This window comes from Myiozetetes cayanensis, unplaced genomic scaffold (genome assembly GCF_022539395.1).
Source record: "Myiozetetes cayanensis isolate MyiCay16 unplaced genomic scaffold, myiCay2020 scf5-8, whole genome shotgun sequence".
NCBI classification, from domain to species: domain Eukaryota; kingdom Metazoa; phylum Chordata; class Aves; order Passeriformes; family Tyrannidae; genus Myiozetetes; species Myiozetetes cayanensis.
This window is the reverse complement of record NW_026087742.1, coordinates 47,804,267-47,818,503: the sequence shown is the minus strand read 5'-3', so window position 1 is coordinate 47,818,503 and position 14,237 is coordinate 47,804,267. Positions and strand designations below refer to the sequence as shown.

Genomic DNA, 14,237 nt, shown 5'->3' with positions numbered 1-14,237 from the left:
ATGCTTGCAGGAGAAAAGCATAATGAAAGTTTACCAACAGCTAAATTAACCATTAACCACTGTCAATGCCTGTAGCTCCCTATGTTTTATCAATGTCTACAGCTGTGGCTAAGTACTGCTGAAAGCCGTATTTAAAGATTAGCCTGCTCAGTATGCATAGGATGAATTACTACCCAAAGTGATAATCAACACTCCTAGAAAGGGAACTGTTTTCTGCGTTTTCTCCTCTCATAGCTATGAAATAAATTCTTTCATTTGAACTGGTAAGAATATTTTCCAGGCTTCTCCTTTCTAGCTTCATTTTAAGGTCACCACTGCTTGAAAAAAGTCAGCAGTAATAATATATCAAATTGTGTTTGGAAGTGAAGCAATGCAGAGAAGATTTAGAATGTAAATTAATAAAAATTAGATATGAATTAAATAAGCCATGAAAAAAGGTCTGCAGAAAAAATCTTAACATTTGTAACAAAGAACAATTATCTACAGAAAAGAAGCAGGAAATTCTTAAAGGTTATCAGAAAGAAATTATTTACATTTCATTTATGTGAATTTAATTTTATAAAATGAACAAGCCATTTTAATGAAATCTGCTGTCAAATGCTTTTAATTTGGATTAATATAACTTGACAATCTGGGTACAGTAGTTAATCATTAAAAATTAGCCCCATGATTGTGAATTTGATGTAATTATTGAATCGTTTGTTTTACATCAGAGATCCTAAAAGGGGAAAAAAGTCACCTGAAATTCTGAAAAAAAAATTCTTCCGACAAAGTTCAAAAAAAAAAAATAAAATCTGGAAACAAAAGTTTTCCATTTTTACTTATTAAAGACATAGCAGTGCATAGTTGACATTAGATTCATGCCTAGAAAATATATTAACTGGGGAGTGCATTTTTTATGATGATCACTGCCAGATCCAGTAACCAAAATGTCAAATGATACTCCACTGACAGCCAAGGCAGCAGCAGGAGTAGGTGACATTGCCCTCTGCTTTCTCTGCCACTGGAATCTTGTTATTCCAGCTGAGATTTCATGGGGCTGCAGGAAGGGATGGGTGCTGTGCCCTTCACTGATCCCCTAGAAAATAGCAAAAATTTCTAGTGCCTTGCTAGCATCTGCAACTCATGCTGGGACACAAACATGGTTTTCCAACATAGTTGTCAGAACACTGTAATTTACAGTCAGGTTCTGTGTACATCACTAAAGAAAGAGATGGATATATCAAACAGGCAGATGGAACCCAAAGAAACTGAGAGAAAAAATCATAAAAACAACAGTAATGATAATCAGAAAGGATAAGCAAGCAAAATAGAAGTATCTAGGTAAAAAATATACCATTAAGTCTTTAATTTAATCATAGTAACTTCAGAACTTCAATGTGAGCTAGACTTTGTGATAAAAGAAATGAAAAGACAATGGTATTATAAGCAGATCATTTTAGCTTCTCTGAAAGATATCTTAAGTATTCATCACTCATTATAAAATTAAGCTGTCATATCCTGTAATGACTTAGAGAATTTAAACTAGAAATATTCCAGTGTTGAGCACTTTGCAAGTTTGGCTTTCTTTGAAGTACATTTGAGTTTAATTTGAACAGAACCTTCAAAGAGCTCCCTGTTGGACTACCTATTGTGAAAAAAGGCCAAAAGGTAGCTCTTGGCACCATCAGTTAATAAACTTTATGTCCTAAATCCCTAGAACTTCCTGGTCACAATTCTAATCAATAGAGTAGAAATGTGGGAACAATGCTGCTAAACATCCAACAGCTACCTCACAAAAAGGGTGGACTTAAAATCTTATCCAGTATTGCAGAATAATTTTTGCCACTTTCTCTTGTCACTTTTTTCATTACAACCTAATTATTTCAGATCATTTTGACTGAATGTCTACAGAATCCCGCTTACTCATTTGTCACAGTCACCCTCAAAGAGCAGCATGCCATGACTTGTAAGTCTTATTAGTATTAATGAGATGTATGTAATTGAATTATTGTTAGTGTCTCATGGTCAGACCCCCGTAAAAAATACGTTCTGAAAATGATGACCAGAAGAAGGTGACATTACATCCTTTTGTCAACATTCTATGTTGAATCTCCCAAATAAAATTTCACTGAACAACCTCTAGAATAAGATCAACATTCAGATATTCATAGTTTCTCAAAGTGACAAAAATAACATCTTACCATACAGCAACTCAAAATCATCTTAACACAAGGTGAAATGGGAATAAATCAGGGTCACCAGTTCACATCTATGCCTTAAATCTTACATGAGAATGTAGAGGTTAGTGTCTAAGAGTGACAGAGATGCTGCAAGGAAACTGTGCCCTCAGTCCTGGTGTTCTTGTTGTTTTTCCGATCTTGCCAAGCAATTCTACACACATTTGGTTTTAAAATTTTAAAGACATTCACTGTGCGTCACATGAAGACTGGATGGTAATAAATAGCTCCTGGTATTTTATTTTTTTAAAGGACCTACACTGTGACTGTCAGTTTATTCTACTTCTTGTGACTGTGAGGGAACTCATCAAGGAATAAAAAATGGATCTTTTGCCAATATATTCCTTACTGTTGGTTTTTTTTGTGTTATTTCCACATTATGTAAGATAGTCCTGTCATCTTGTACCTACCTAATGTTTCACAAGAAAGCCTCGTAAAACTTTCTAAGCATCAAATGCTTCTGAATCTAAATCAAAGCTAAACACATGCCATCAGAATCAAGAAGATCATAATTTTGCTCTTCAAAATATCCAGACATGAAAGTGGGGAACTGAAATAAACATTCTACACTGGACTTTGTAACAAAAACATTTTAAGGTTTTGTAAAAATTCCCTTAGAGCACAGAAATAAAAGTTTCTAGTTATTTGTAGGTCTTGGTTTTGTTTGTTTGTTTTACCTTGTCAGAACTAAAATATCAGTTATAGAAGTATTCTTGCTTAATCAAAATAACAAGAATGTATATAAAATGTAGTTTCAATTTAAAACAGCGAACTCCCAGAAGTTCAGTTACATAAGACAAAGTGCAGCAGACATACTTGTGTGTCAAATTTGCCTAAATACAAACAACAATGGCTCTCTCACTGTGTAAGACCTTGTAATGTAGCTCCTTTTTCATATGCTGCATGCCTTTTCATATCTGGAAAATAGGTGCTATAGCACTTTGTTAGATTATAAAACTTATTACTATCAGAACTAAAATAGGAGCAAGCAGTGCTATTAACTTTCATGTTTTAGCTGAAAACCCATAATGTTCAGAAATGCTTTTATCATATTTCAGCATTTTCTAATCTATTTTGACTCAAGTGACCGCTCTCCCAGCTATGAAATCTATGCTGGCTGACACCCCTTCTGTCTCTCAATCCCATTAACACGTGCCCATATTGCAAACAGAAATTAAATATTAATTCCTTTTCGTGTCACCCCTTTGGCATATCTTGCATACCTCTGCCCTCTCCCACAACGTTCTAATTGCCATAGCAGCATATCTTACAGTTTGGGAAACACTATCAAACTCCAACGCAGATTACAAGCAAAATGTTCTTCACTGCACTGCAAGCAAGCCTGATTTTAAAATAAATTCAAAGCACAGTACATATAAACTTATAGTTTCTTTTTACTCACAAGAGGTTCTGCCATGATGATGCGAATCTTGCGTTCAGCCAGGGTGGTAAAGTTAACAAACAAGCTCTTCAGGACATATTCGCCTGGTTTGCTGTCTGGGTCAACATTGATGGGCAACATGGTTGGAGGTCCTTTTTCTCTCTGTGTACCAGAAACAGGTGGGACAGGTGGCTTGATATATCCGTTACCAACTGGAGAAGCTGAAATGTAGAAAAGACACATTTACTTTTGGGTAATACAACGTGTCTTAACTTTTCCAGAGCACCCCAATAGCCTGCTATACTGTCAAAGTATAAAATCGGAGACTAGTTGCTAATCAAAGAAACACACAATACTTAAATACAACTTCCATGATACCATAGGTAAAATACACATAACCTAACTGGAAGAGGAAATAAAAAATGAGATCTTATGTATTAAAATGGTGTGGTGCTTACTATGCAGTGCATACTCAATCTTCTTTTCTTTTTCCCCATGGTAAGACTTGCTGGTACTTTACTATTTGAATAATATCCTCATTCCTTATCCTTTGCTTGCAGGCCAGATCAGTAACCCAGTAGTCAAATGACAAGAATTTATTTTTTATTGCTACTCAAACCAAACAAGCCTTGGAAAAGCCAGGAATCTGGTCTTTTGACCATGATGAGTTGTAAAGGGCCTTATTCTCTTGTCATTTATACTGAGGTCAGTCAATAATGACTTCTTAAAAAACAATATACATGTCACCAGTATAAATTTTAAATGAAGAGTCAGACATGATATGTTTTCTGTGGCCAAAAAATATTCATTATGTGTTAGTTTTCCTGAAAGTACTGAAGCCTACAGTTACATCTGGCACTTTTGAGATCACACCTGGTGTACTGTGCCCAGGTTTGTGCTCTCCCATACAAGAATGACATTCCTGTTATTTTGAAGCAAGGCCAGCTGAGGACCATGAAGATGGCCAGGGGCTTATGCACTTGCTATATTAGTACAGCCTGAGAGTGCTGGAGTAGTTCAACCTTAAGAAGAGAAGGCTAAAGGGCAATCTTATTGCAGTCTTCAGCTGCCTAATGGAGTATAGCAAATATGCCAAGGAATCAGCCTCTTCTTTGAGCATGTTGACAGGACAAGAGGCAACAGACCCTAGTTTGAATGTGGGAAATTTCAATTAGATATATGGAAAAAACTTCCACTGTGAGGGGCTGATTGAAGACTGATACATGTTGTCCACAGACACAGCAAAAATTCCACTCTTGGATACACCTCTTGACTATTGAAACTTGACTATTCAAGACCCTGAGAAACCTTCTCTAGTTTGCGAGTGAGCAGATGTTGGACTAATTATCTGCCTGAGACATCTTCCAATCTGAATTATCCTGCGATTCTGCAAGTTCCCCAGTATCAAGACATTGTGTGTGTACTAGACTGAGCTGTACTTACTGTTTTTCTGGGAACTGAAGGAAAAATAAACTGAAGTAATACAAAACAAAAGCTCGTTAATTCACATATTGCCATTTTACATACAAAATTACCAACCCCAAATCCTCAAGCTCAGCTCTTACTGGCAATAAAAGTCTTCAGGCAGGTACTGGTAGCACCATCTCTCAGTTTTGCCAGAGACTTTAAAAGTAGCAATGGTGAGACCAGCCACTACCCAATCTGAATGCAATACAAGTGTCACAATGCCCGTGTGTACTGCTGGTGACTGGGACAGAGGCGTTTTAATCCAATACAATCCATGGAAATATTGTGAACTAATACCATTACAGCATTTCCCCATAGCATTGCATTCCAGAGGGTTACGTTATATGTTGCATCCAACTTGAAAACAAAGAAAGGGAGAAAGAACTACAATGATTGTTGCCTCATACCTAATGCCTTTAGCCTTTCCTTAGAGAAACAGAACTGCAACTAATATTGAAAGTAATTGTCAATTATTAATGACATGTGACTGTAATAAATGAGATTATTGATCTTTCCTAAGTACTTTAACACTTCATGGCTGAAAAAAAAATAGAAAAACCCCAAACATCCAAAATATTATTGTTTGAGAGTATTGTGGCAAAATCAGACCCCAAAATCATGCACTGAAAAATAAAAAAAAAGATGTTTTGGAGAAAAGAGAACATATTTTACTTTAGAAGAATCAGTTTAGAAGTTTAATATAAAATTGAACACAGAAATGCTTTTCTTCATGTAGCTATTTTTCTGCAATTGTAACACATCCATATTTTTCTTTGAAAATAACCCCCAATTGACAAGGTATGGCATCACTCTTCAGCACAGCAGCACCAATTCTCCCACTGTGACAGATGTTTCCTCCTAGATTTGTTTCCTGCAAAGTTTCATTTGATTTTTGAGGGCAAAAGAATAATCATAGAATCTTCTTTGCATTATGATTCTTCACAAAAAAAAAAAAGTGCATAAAACAGTCACACATTTATATTACACGAAGCTGGTTCTAAAAATACATTGTTGCTCTGAATAATAATCTACTTCAAAGTACTGAAAAAAGAGCCACCAGAGGAGAGTGTAAATTCTACTGTTCTTCTGTCACCACCTAGGTTCTCCTAAAATTTAAGCATGAAGACAGTGGGATGAATAGGATCAAATGCAAATTTTTATGGACTACTGAATATACTAGGCAATGGAAATATCTCCACAAATAGCTTTAGGAAGGAGTCGGACAATACTTTTACAATTACAAGTATATTTGCCAAATGCGTTGCTCTGACTGGTTCACATCTATCCATAAAATCAGTCTGATCGCCAAGTGCTCAGTCAGGAAATTTTTTTTGTGAGCAGTGAAACCAATTTTCTTAAGGATTTGTGCCCTTTGTGCAATAAAAGCCGTGTCCTCCCCCCTGTCCTCATCCCAGCCATTCCCAAGCTCCCTCCCGAATGCTGTGCCCGGGCTGGGCAGGCAGGCTGCTTGCCAGCCAGCCTCTGCCAAGCACAACACACCCAGGCTGGGCTGCCTGCCGCTCGCTGGCCAGGCAGCCATCCCAGATTCCCTCTCGAAGGAATCTGCAGGAATCTAATCAAACACCAACTTGTCTTCTGTTCCTTAGGCAGTTTTGGTTTAAACTGGCTCTAAGTTCAAAATTTGCTACGAAGGGTCACATAGGAGGGATGTAAGGAAGGCAGGCAGGCGGTGTGTGAGATCATGTACACTTCACATCCTTATGAAATTAAGTTTAAGAAACCTTAGACACCCTACCTGGGAGCTGCCACCCTTATCTTCAATCACTGCGGCATTCAGCCAGGATTTTGAGACTGGAATTTAAATCCACATAGTCATTGCTAGTAGGAGGCCTTTTAACAATCATTTTCAAGATTTGTGACACAGGCTGATCTAATTTTTTTTTCCAGACATTCAATTGAAAAATCACTTATTTGCATATTGTAATAGAGAAATGCAATTATCTGTGAGATTTGCCAGTGCACCAAAAGCTTTCATTCTAGCTCTTCTCTGAAATATAGGACTGTACAGCCTTTCACCCAAATATAGAAAAAGCATATCCTGGGGGTTAACATCTATCATTGCTACAGCAATTACAGCAGCTAGAGAAATGACTGACATATGACATTGATTTAGTTCAAATTTTTAAAAGACCATTTTGTAACCGTTAACTCCATTTAAGCATCTTCAGTGTGAAAACTAACACTGCCAACAGTGTGAAGGTTTGGAGTTGATCATGAGTTGGTCATGAACTATTATATACAGGTTTGGCTTTCTAATGCATCTTTTCGGCTCTATTATCTCAAGCATTTGCATATGCTTGATATTTGCATCGCAAATAAGTGACAAGACTATCACTGACATCCATATTGATAATGTATGAGCTTTAACAGAATATAGTTTTTATTCCTAGACTGAGAGCCCTATAGACCTCACTAAAAAAAAAAGCTGCCTCTGAGACATAAAATTGGAAATCAAGGACTCAAAATTTAAGAAATAGCTGCATTAAAGTCATCCCTGAATGGTCCCTTTATGTTGACATATTATAATGTGGGTCTTAAAAACAGCAAAAAAAAAGGATGTTTTGCCATCTACACCAGTGAAACACTGCCCCATTAAACAGGCATCATTTTTGACATGAGGAATCACCACATATAGTTGGCATGGATTTATGCAGAAGATGTGTGGGGTGGGGTGAGTGGAAAGAATGAGTTATACTTGATTCGAGATACTAATTTCCTTGACAAATTTAGTTTTAACTACCTGATTTCAAAATAATAAATATTTTTCAAAGAGAGGTACCAGAACAGACCACAGAAGCATTTAGTTTGAAAATCTACATATGGTAGGGTACTGCTTACCACACAAGTACTGAACTAAGCTAAGCCCTTCACCTAGAAAAAAGTAGCTCATTTCCCAGGAGAATGAGTGGTGATGCACACGCAGAAGACTATGGTAAATCTGATGCCCGAGGATTCTGCAATAGCAGGGAATCTATAGACAAATTTTAGAAAGTTGTATACATATTAAAAGCTCCTATCCTAGGAAAATCTCTAACAAAAATTAACTATGCTTGATCAACTATAAGATACCTGTACCATTTTGGGGTGAAATTCTGTCTGAAACACATTTTCTTGTTTCCAATGTTCCCTATTTTTCTACTATATGTGCAATAAGTTGTATTTCGAATTATACTCTTTTCCTATTTTCATTTATCTTTTCATTTTCATTTTCATACTATTTTCATTTAGTTCAGGCTATAACCAAATTATTTTCTGAATGTTATGTGTTTTTTAAAAATTAAAAACAAGGAATAAATATTGAAGCAGCAGTGCAATATCACACATGGTTGTTGTCACAACCATATCCTATTGCCGCAGAAAGGCTTTTTGACATAAAATATCTGCTGAATTTTCCATGTATTGATCATTTCATGATCAAAGAAACAGTTGTAAAAGTGTACAGTAGTTTTAGTGCACACAACATGGTCAAAAACTGATAATGGGGATGAATATGAAGTTAAATTATCAAAACAGAGTCTCTGCTGTGATCTGCACCACAAATATTTTTCTTAAAGCTGTAAGAGGAACCAAAACAACCAAACAATCATAATGCACAAGCCAAGAGTCTGTGCTACACTGGATACAACTTCAGCCATATACAGTTAGTGAATTTTCAGTATCTTTAAAAGCAGGAGAAACAGAGGTTGCATTTTGTTTAGTAAACTGTGTCAAATTTACACTTTAGCAACAATGAAAAAACTAATAACACAAATGCAAACATCTATTTGCACTATTTTCATACCTACCGAGCCCCTTTATAAAGCCGATCACGCTGGATTTTCTCCAACATGCTACTGTAATATCCATGAGCCTGTGAATACCTGAAATGTTCCACTTCTTTAGTTAGAAAAGTTAGAATCCTTTTCTAACTAAAATCAAAAAATAAATTAGTTGTTTCATAATCCTATTTTATAATTCCTCACTACTTGTGAGAAAGACATTTTCCGTCCATTTCTTAGTTTTGTTTCTCAACAGACAAATGCTGAAGACCTACAAATGTGTGAGCTAGAACAGGCCTCCGGATCAGCTCAGCCTTTCCATAACCAAAGGGGTAATTTTTAGCTTCAGCATATGATGATGACCACTCACAGAGTGGCTACATGTCTATATTTATCCACAAGTACATACTATGCTGACAGATTAGTGAAACTACTTCAGGCACTCCAAGAACATGAGACAGGATAATGGAGTTCGACATAAACAAACCGTGCATATCAAACACACGTATTATCACACAATTCAAGCTGAAACCAATTAGCACAGAAATGTAAAGAAGACAGAGAACACAGGAATAGTTTTGTTTTGTAACTAAAGTCTTTTGGTCAAAAGTATATACAGTGAAATTCCTTGTGATAAAACCAACCCAGTATGTCTTCTTTTCCCATGTGAAGCATATGAGAAACCACATATCTTTAGGGATAAACGTATATCTGCTGCAATGCCTCTTGAGAAAATTTGCTTTGTTTCAAAACTTCAATTATAATATTAAAAGGAAAACACACTTACTAAATAAAGCATGAAAAATTTTATTTACAAGGATATGGTTAAGTGCCACAAAAGGTGTTTTTTTCAACCTTTGAAAAAGAACATTTCCAATAAATTCGAGATTGATAGAAAAAAAAAAAAGGAAACTTTTGCTGAAAGTAAAAGTCTAGCAGATCCATTTTTACCTTGGTGAAATACACAGTAAGATTCTCAAGGAAAATATTATTCCAGCATGTTAGTAAGATGCAGTAATAGCACTAATTTAGTGTAAGCATTATTTTCATAATTAATTTGCTACAAATGTCTGCTCTTTTTTGTGTTTCTGATTCTTTCTTAGGAGGACTTACAATAAGAAATGAAGACCAGGAAGAATTCATTGCACATCTGAGTCCCACATTCATACTGTTTGGAAAGTAAAAGTGTAAATTATGGTGGTATTGGTGTTGGCCTTATTCTTCACAGGGAAAGAATTTCATGCTATATAAATATTTGCCTACATGTTTTGTTTACTGCTTCTTTTTCATTGTTTATTAAAAGAGTCAATACACCAGGAAGTAAATATGCCCCTTTTAAGATACTTCTCCCTGTTCTACAGCTAAGTGAAGGGAGGTTGCAGCAATGTGGGGTCACCCTCGTCTCCCAGGCAACTAGCGACAGGACAAGAGGACACGGCCTCAAGCTGCGCCAGGAGAGGTTCAGGTTGGACAACGGTAGGAATTTTTTCACAGAAAGTGTTGTTAAACATTGGAATGGACTGCCCAGAGAGGTGATGGAGTCACCAGAAACTACTGGACATGGCACTTGGTGCCATGGTCTAGTTGACTTGATGGTGTTCAGTCATAGGTTGAACTGAATGATCTTAGGCATCCAACCTAAATGATTCTCTGATTCTGTGATTCTGTTCTCAACTACATGCTTACCTCAGTACAATTTAAACTAATTATTAAAATGAATGCAAGAAAGCCTGTTTTTTTGACCTGTAGTGATTTCTAAGGTCCATATACAAGCTGGTGTATGAATCTACCATAAGCAACAGCACTGCAGACACAGATTTCCTTTTCTAGTGCTGGAAATCATTTATACTTCCAACTATAGTGAGGCTGGCATGCATTCCCCCAGGGATGGAGAGATCCATAATAACCTTTTGCATATGCATGTCCCAGGCAGAAAGTATCAACTGTGGAGCTTTGAAACTACACTTAACTGAACATACTACTGCAAAGCTTCCTCTATTTTAATAAAAAATGTAAAATAAGCAGTAAACAAAACACAAAGGCAAATGCCCATATTGCATGAAATTGATTCCCTGTGAAGGCTCATTTCCCTCAAGGTGACAGAATTCTTTGAGCGAAAAATTCCCTCACTGACAGCAGTATGTAGACATGGACAATAGATACAGGCACGTACAGACAATAAGAATATATGAGAGAGTCTATAAGAAAAAAAGCTCAAACATATTTTCCCTCTTAGTAGAACAAGGTTGTTTCCAAAAACTGGAAATCTCAGTAAACATGTACTTTAAAATTCCAGGCAATGAAGACTGTTCAAGGAACTATTGGGAGAAGATACTCGGTTATTCTGTGCAGTTGTCTTGACACATGAACATGACATAAAACTATCACAGCTCACCCTGACTATCAGAAGCCTATTTAGTAAAAATACAAAATTCTTCAGGAACAGTTAGTTGGTTGACCAATTAGACAGATGCAACAAAGATGAAATCCAAACAATTACATGTAAAACAAAAGTCTGGAAATCCCTGTGTCAGAGGAAATACTATCTAGTCTAGAAGATAAAATAGAAGAGGCAGTGAGGTCAGTGGGGAAAAGTACAAAAGAAGTTCAAGATTCTGGAGCTGTTTTGCACAGCTCATTTTCTGAAGACAAGTCCAAAGGGAGTAACAGATTTGGGAGGACATCCAATGAAGTGTTGAGATGACCTCAGCTCTCCTAAATGGATACCCCTAAATACTTATTATTATGCTGAAACCATAAGGGAGAAAAGGCTAATTTATAAATTTCAGATTCCTTAATTTCTTTAAAGAGACATGCCTCAGGAGAGTCCTTTGTGTATAGGGAAGAGAAAGGAAGGAGATATTTTCAGTGATAAACGTAATCCAGGACTTGGTCACTGATTTAACTGACATAAGACAAACACTTTAAATTATTTCTGTCTAAGGACTTAGTGAAAAAATGCTGTTCCCAGGTTTAGATATATTTATTTCTCTCTTTTCAGAATACCTGCAGAACTACAGAAGACAATTCCGAATCCTATAGACTTGGTTGGGCAATCTTTGTCCAACCTTTCTATTTCTTTTACAGTAACAAGGGAGTGCAGATTGTACATGAATTCAAGGAACAGCAAAGCCAAAAAGCAGGAGACAAATTACTTAATGTAGCCACTAAGAAGTGGCAGAGTTGCCAATAAAGTATAAACTTTGGCCAACCCAACTACTCTATCTCAACAAAAAAGAGGCTTGAGCTTTGTGTGAGTTTGCAAGTGCACAAGTTTGCTATTCTTCAATTAATTTTCAGTATCTTCAGGGATGGTATAAAAAAGTAAGTCTAAAACAGACCATGTGGTATCCTCAGTGAGACAGAACATTTCGGGACATAATGCTAACTAACTCCTTGGAATAAACCCATTCAGCCCTCCCTTGAATCCAGGGGTGGACAACAACTTGCCTAAGAACAAATCCCAGATGTGGTCATTCCTTCCCAATCAGATCTGATCCTCTGCAGGATAGAAACAAAGTGCAGCATCCATAAAAATAAGCATATGGCCGCTCAGTATGCCTTATGGATGCTAAAATACCATTTGGATGGTATGTTCTCCTCTGCACATCTACAAAGAGTTCAAATGTTCATTCCACTCAGATGCTTACAAAGCAGCCATCTTCTGAGATGAACCCCAATAGGAAATAACCAGTTTAATACAGATATCTTTGCCCAAGCTTAGAGAAGCATTAGAACAGTCCTTACACAAACTGACAGGTCTTATTTAAGATGGATGTGGTGAAGTGCCTGTAAGCTTTGAAGCCAAGGATCTTGTTTAGCCTGGTACCTTGGAAAGGCTAAAACTGTTGGTTTGGCTTTATTAGCCACTAGCAACCTTCTGGCCCTCACATCCCAGCTGCTGGTAGGTAGGTTTGTAATCCTCAGAGGCACACTGCAACTCTGTACAAGAGTGGGGTCATTGGTGTGAGAGCCTGTAGAGGAAAGCAGTGAGTGGGACACATTTTCTCCTCTTGCATATGCAGGGTATTCAAGAATGATGACTGCCAAAACAAACAAATAAACAGGAAATCCTGTCAGATGTGTCCATCCACTGTCCAAAGGCCTTTTCACTGACTTGGCAAAGCTCCTAATAACTGTGATCCTGTAAGATGTAGACTTTCCCTCTCTCTTTCTCCTAAGTGGCAGGTCAGGGGTTGAGTAGCTTAACAATGTTCCCTAGGTTATTATCTCAGAACTTTGCAAGACATTCTGAGTGAGGCAGGAAAGCAATTCTCCTTACTGCCCATTCTGTTTGCTTGCCACTTATTTTTCTGCTTCTTTTTCTCTAAATCATTATTTTCTTGTTTACATTTACCACTATGCTGAAGATCTGGGGGAATCTAGGCATGTAACATAAAGACTTTTAGCTGCACCAGTTCTAGAATTTGCTTGGTTTATTATGAGATTAAAAACTGAAAAAGCTAAATGACATGGAAAATCTTGTGGAAAATCTAAAACAATTTTCACATTTGAGTGCTTCAGTTAGGGGTGACTTCTCACTAAAGGAAATGTCTGTCTTGCTTCTGATGGGATGCAAATCAAACAAAAATACTTTTCAGTATCTGTGTTTTATACGGTAATGACATGCTGCCTCTTTGAAGGCTGACTTGAGATTAACAATATACTTTCAAAAGATTTCAAAATTCTGATATCCTTTCTACGTAACTTCAAAAGGTGTTTTGGTTTGGCTTTTTGTTGGTTTTTATTTTTTTTCCTGGTCTTTTTCAGTTATTCCAAAAGTAAATCTTCAAATAAGGGTGAAAAGACAATTTCAGCTGAATAGGTGGGTTTTGGTTTTTTTAAAAAAATAAAAAAGAGAAGAGGTTTATTTCTGAAACTACACCGGAATTTTTTTTTGGTTCAAATAGAGCTTAAAACCCACTTTATTTTAAATAAAGACATTCATACTCTTCTTTTACACTTTTTCATGTACTACGGGCAAAGGCTAACCTCCAGTTTGGTTTTGTTGGATCAGAAAATAGCTTCCTGTAAGATTTTTAAACAGATGTTTTGTTGCATTTGCTTTTTCTTTCAGAGACAGGGAGATGGAGGTATTCTTGTCATTTTGTGGTTGATGGGTGTTAGCAGAAGTATTTTAAGGGAACTTGGAAAAGTGCCGAGGCTAAAACAAGGCTAAAATAGTCTAAAGGAAAAGGAATAGTTACTTCCAGAAGAGGGACTGACTAGCAAGCAGGGAGGATGTGACCAGCATCTTCCCTCAGTACTGTGTTGATTTTGGTTGGAGTAGAGTTAATTTTCTCCACAGTAGTTGATATGAGGCCGTGTTTTGGATTTTTGCTGGAAACAGTGTTGATAATACAGGGATGTTTCAGATTTTGCTAAGCAGCA

At 36.7% G+C, this 14,237-nt stretch overlaps 1 protein-coding gene across 6 annotated transcripts in view; it reads right to left on the bottom strand.

The window, feature by feature from the left end:
- The window catches only part of FRY (FRY microtubule binding protein), a 234,590-nt gene that overhangs the window by 130,907 nt on the left and 89,446 nt on the right, over positions 1-14,237 (bottom strand). For all 6 annotated transcript variants that reach the window (XM_050333591.1, XM_050333590.1, XM_050333592.1 and 3 more), the window contains one exon: positions 3,622-3,821. In XM_050333591.1, the coding sequence (XP_050189548.1) occupies positions 3,622-3,741 (120 nt within the window). In that variant the 5' untranslated portion in view covers positions 3,742-3,821. The remainder of the gene's footprint in view (positions 1-3,621; positions 3,822-14,237) is intronic.